General features: G+C 34.6%; 1 protein-coding gene across 1 annotated transcript in view; it reads right to left on the bottom strand.

Annotated features, from left to right (window-relative positions):
• Window positions 1–421: 421 nt before the first annotated feature.
• Window positions 422–6,000, bottom strand: part of Zip48C (Zinc/iron regulated transporter-related protein 48C) — a 41,677-nt gene continuing 36,098 nt past the window's right edge. The window contains exon 7 of the mRNA XM_053750360.2: window positions 422–2,038. Coding sequence (XP_053606335.1) covers window positions 1,960–2,038 — 79 coding nt within the window. The 3' untranslated portion in view covers window positions 422–1,959. The remainder of the gene's footprint in view (window positions 2,039–6,000) is intronic.

Here is a 6,000-nt window from a genome sequence, read left to right as displayed (position 1 = left end):
TCTTTCTCCAATACTAAAAAAAATCCTGCAAAAAGTTGTTGTCGACTGTCTAAATATATGTTAGAAAAGTCAAGGGATCCGAACGGAATATAAAATAATTAAAAATATATATCTGATCCCTTATGGATCAGACCGGAATATTCTCATCCGATAAGAACATAATAAACATATTTCAATAGAAATATATCACTTGATCGTTTTGTAAAAATCTTAATTTTGCATAATAAAAGAAGTAACAAACCTTTACGAAAATACCACTTTCTTTTCAAATCATACAATTAAATAGATATTAAATTTAACACTGTACATATTTACACCGAATTCCACCAGAACTTTAAAAGTAGCAAATTACGAATCGGACTCGTTTATGAAGGGTTCCGTAGTACCGAGCGTAGATTAGGATATAATTGAGAGACAAATATTTTTCCCCAGCAAAAAAATACCTTTGTTTTTCATTAGAAAAATACATTTGTATATATCTCGTTCAAACAAATTTTCGTTGAAACATTGTCATTGAATACTAAACATATTTTGAAAGGTGAAAGGTCTTGTTTTTTGATACGACTGGCTTTGAGAATAAATGGCAATAGAAACGACATTTAAAGAGTTATCTACGAAGACCAAGCACATATAGTGTTGATTGAATAAAAATAGTTTCATGTTTTGGAACTAACACTACTGTGTTTGGCCATTCAGCTACGGAACCCAAAAACACGCACAAGTAGATAGAACGGAATCAAAACTGTATCTCGTATTTACGGCAATTGGAACTTTAAACAATATCTTCGGTCGATGAAAATTAAATAGTGCTGGCTTGAAACTAAGGAATTCGAAGAGCGTGTGAAGTGGATATGAAAAAGTAGGAGAGCAGACCTTGGATTACCGACGATTAATGGTTGAGGAAGGAACCAGGAAAATGCTCATATGAGAGACTGGAAATAGAGGAATCGAAAGGTAATCGAGGTTGGAGCTAGACTAACGATTGATTTGACTGCTGACATCCCGTATGCCTAAAATACAATTACTGACATTCATTAAACGAGCAAATAATTTAACAATAATAATTTAACGAAGTAAATCATCACAATTTAAATCATTAGTTCATGTTTGTACTTTATTATTTGTATGTTTACATTGGACTGTACATAACATTTAATAACACAATTTATTTGGATTCGGTTGCATGTGTTTATAAAACGACAATTATACTAGAAATTGTAAGTTAAAACCGTGTAAGTTTAAACTGTAATTTGTTCAATAAATAAATAACACGATCTGATTTGTCTATTGTTAATATATTTTTTGATCACGATTAAACTTTTAAATTATTTTTCGGACAACATTGTTTACCAAATCATATTATATGTATAATAAAATGACTATGAATTTCCATGAAACTCAAGTGTTAATATTGGTTGTTATCAATAAGAGGTCTTTTAATCTGTAACTTGTGTTAAAAAAAACCCACGGTCATGATTTTCTACTAGGATTTGTGGGTTTTTATGCTCTTTATATAATATCTATATAATAATTACGTACTTTTGCAGAAAACTATTACAAACATGTGGAGTACAAAATAGAACTACAGTGTGACTCCCTGTTCGAATGGGAAACTCCCGCTAAATGTCGAAATTCTGTTTAATATAAATAAATTTATTCCAATTTTTTCGTAATTCTATATTTTCACATGATTTTTTAATATTTAGCGGTGTAGTTTCGGAATACTGCCAGAAATTGGATTTGTTTTGTAGTATTGAAAGATTATTAAGTACATTTTTTGAGAATTAACCAAATCAAGAACCGGCAGCACCAGCATAACAAACCACGCTAAACTTATAGCTGAAATAAAAACTATAACATCACAATATTCGTTTAAGTCTTTTAAGAAATACTTATTAGTAATCCGGTGGCGAAGTCGCGGGTCGTGGGGAAGGCACAGCGTTTGAGGCGAGGGCGGGGTTACCCCAGCCCGACGTCCAGGCACATCATCACCACAAACCCGATGATGCAGCCCCAGGTCGCCAACTTTCCGTTACCTCTGGACAAACATGCATACATTATTTAAAATATAATGCCAGCTACACACTATCGCCGAACTCAGACAGAATGCGAAAGCACGAACATTGGGTAGTTTGCGTGAGAGCTTTTATTTATCGCAAAAACCAGCAGTATGCCGAATCTGCCAAACTTCGAGAAAAAGTATAGCCGGCACACGTTGGAAATCGTTGAAGGAGCATCTTCAAGTAAAGAATTTACAATAAGGCAACAAATGTGAATCAGCTAGAACTGAACATTAATGACCATACTAAATTTAAAATATTACAATCACTACATAAAATAAACCGATCATTCTGAATAATATGACGTCTTCCTTGACCTTATTTATACGAGGAGGACGTGATGTTGGAAATTTTGAACTAGAAGTTGAATCAAATAAACATGGGTTTATCTATTGACGTTGTTGTATAATATATTACAATGGCATGTACATTCATGCAGACATCGGGGTCCGTTATAAAGTGCTGTCGTCACACAATGCCAGCCATTGAGAACTAACGAGCAAACCACATTTGAATATCAACGATATCGGAAAGACCGAGCTATGGCGCTTGCGTCTCACGCAGCACTCACAAAATATACTTCGCACAGAAATTGGATCTTCACCATAGCCATTTCAAAGTCCCCACTGTTGGGACACTGGCCTTCCTTATGGAAGGATAAGGAGGATAAGCCATTAAACACTAGACAGATACAATACGGATTGTTGAGCTTTTCCGACTGCAAATACAGCCGAAACCAAGGGCTCGAGTTAATACATTATTTGGTCACCCGACCCAGGACCGATAATTGCGAAACCCGTGGATCATGGCTTCAGAACTCTTCAGTAATGAAAATTTATTCCTCATAATTTGCATTTCTTACAAATACAGTTAAGAATCCAGAAATCCGATTAGGTACATGTCTAAGATTTATACATAAAATTGCTGCTAGAAGACTTTTAAATTTGTATACTGTCATGTCAACCAATATTTCCTTTCATTATTATTTTAAGTTTTTTGTGTCGATCTTTAATGGTCAATTGTTAAAATCTTATGATTGTATATCCTCATGATGTATCATTTTGCGTATGATGATCGATATATCTCTTTGCGCATTTTAAGATTGATTAAAATTAATATTATGTTAAAGAAAATGTTAATAGGTCAAATATACAACAGCTTATGCTATCCATCTGTAGCGTAAATTTTGTGGTTTGACCGAAGAAACAATGGCCATTGATGGTCGTCCGGAATCGCTAACTGGAATTACACTCCATTACATTAAAACGATTCCTCGTAGTTAACTCGCGACACCTATACCTTGCCAGCTGTCAAAATCGAACATTAGGCATTCTAAACACAGCTGGGTTATAAAATTTGTTAAATAGTTCTTGGTATATTGCTCTACGACTTATGAATTCCTACCGAACTAGCTCAGCTATAACGCTGAGCTACAATTCATAAGTTGAACAACCGTCAAAAGATTTTAGTGTGTAGAATAGTTGCTACTATTTTCTTTTTCAAGACTTTTTACTTTTGATGTTCATAACGAGATCTGAATTATTCACCAATAGTTACAAAATCTTAGTAATGTTAGATTAGTAACAGAGATCGTCTAGATGTGTAATCTTCTTCACTAGTGAACCATCGTTTCACCATTTACTTACTGAAAGGATAACGCCAACGCCACGTGTATTTTACACGTAACGTGTATTTAACGCCTTGTTCTTAGCAATTTCAGTTACCGAATACACCATATTCATATGATAGGTTTTTTATTATAATGAATAGTAATAGATTGTAAGCCATGGTTGAAAGAATCAAGCCTAGGTTATAACCTAGGTTATATCCGATGAATTGATTGTTGGAATTTATTCTTTTAACCGTGGCATACACACTAACTTTTCATGTTTCAGTAAGTCTCTCATCCGATACTGAGTATGATAAATGAAAAATAAGTAGGTAATCAGTAAAGTTTGATTCATTAAATATCTAAAAGGCGTAAACACACCAACCTGTGTTTCACAACTTATGGAATACTTTTGAATTTTAACGTCGGAATCCAGTTTATATGCTTAACTTTATACTACCCTGCTAATCGCTTCAAGTTTTGACATCCGCCTCACGGTGATATTAAGTGCGACAAATGTACAACTACGACGTACGCATTCGTATCACGTAGCATGGGGAACCCTAACTATATACACGTCCAACAAATGTCACAAGTGACATCACTCTCAAAAAGCGAGGAATTTCAAACACGCACCTTTGAAGCTGCAGCGCACTTAAATTGACTGTTAAAGGTAGTTAAATAATATCTATACCAAGTTGCCACATATTTGCCCTGATAAGAAACCAAAACCTTGATTACATGAGATTGTCCACATAAGTCTGCTACACATTTATAGTTGAGCAATACGTGTAAATTGGTATGCTAGACTAATGTTGCATTTAATTTTGATAGCATATACTCGTATTGTGAACATACATTTCATATACTTAAGCGTATAATCTCAGATGTGAATAATAAATTACACTTTTACATTAAAACATTTTTGTCACTGAACTTAACGTGCACTTGTAACGAGAATGTTGCCTAAATATTCTGGCATTTAAAAAATGTCGTAGTAAAACCCATGTTGATCAATCAGTATTAAAATCAGAAATGTTTTCACCTGCAGGACGTTTAGTAAGCTTCTTACTTTTGTTTACGAGAAACGCAGTTTGTATCGAGTACGGAATACAAAAAACTATGGAAGTGTCATAAGACAAATTTACTACAGTATAGGTGTCGCCAAATGCTCACATCGAACGGTAAAATAAATATGGTGCACTACAAGTAAACTTTAGATTTGATTGATTGCAAAATTTCAACCCAAAATATCCCAAATCAAACAAACTGCTAAATACGCCTTCAGTGCTTTGAAACAATGTAATTTACCCATTACATTGCTTTATTGTTGAGATGCTCTTAAGTCCTGTAATAAATAAATAAATCACCAGGCATATCTTGGATGGAAACAATATGAAAATGGGTCAAACGGAACTGAAATGAAGAGTATGTACCTAAATAAGGCTGGGCTAAATCCAGGGCTAACAAAGAAAGAGTACAAAAAGATACAGTATAAGGTCTACTTTACGTTGAGATGCAGTTTAAAACCCTAAATTATCTAAGGAGCTTTCAACCTTCTTCCATATAACTTAATCTTTAAACTTATGGACAAGATATCCTCTTCATGAGATAGAACTTGATTAACATGCATTTTTATTTAGTACAGAGTAAGAACTTCTGTATTGGTTAGGCCAGGCTTTTTTGATAATAGCATAGGTCAAAAACTATAGCATTCATAAACAGATGATAGTTGAAAATGTGCGATCTGGAGGTAGGTCAGGGAGAGTACCCATCGGCGGCGAGCCGGATTCCCAGACGGTGACGTAAACGCAAAGACAAACTAGACCGGCGTCACCGGCCTTATCCCGGCAACAAACGCGTTATTTCATATATTTATTATTATTGACAGTGGCGGGGCAGTAACAAACCCACGCTCGGCGGGCACGGATTTACTTCTTAACGCGTGCAGCCCGCCCTCTACAGCCGTCATCATCGCCGCCACACGCTACAAATAGCTATAGACTTCGTGCTAAACAATAATTAGACATTTTAGTGTCGATTTTCAGGATTGCCATGCTGACATCTTTAGTAACTAAATCTGTACAAGTAAAGAGACAGATAGTAGTAGAGTTATTTTCTCAGCTCTACTTTTTAGGGCTTATTAATTTCAAACGAAAAGCTCTATTATTATTTTATTAAAATTATATTAAAAAGACGCAGCAACTATCACGACAATGTAAATAGAATGGTTAGCTGTTACCTTCTCCACTGGCTGATAAATCATCGACATACATTGACTTATTAGATAAATTGATTAGGTAAAATAGATAGGATTGGATATTATCAAGG

This window comes from Plodia interpunctella, chromosome 10, assembly GCF_027563975.2.
Source record: "Plodia interpunctella isolate USDA-ARS_2022_Savannah chromosome 10, ilPloInte3.2, whole genome shotgun sequence".
Lineage (NCBI taxonomy): Eukaryota > Metazoa > Arthropoda > Insecta > Lepidoptera > Pyralidae > Plodia > Plodia interpunctella.
This window is presented reverse-complemented; position numbering and strand designations above follow the sequence as displayed.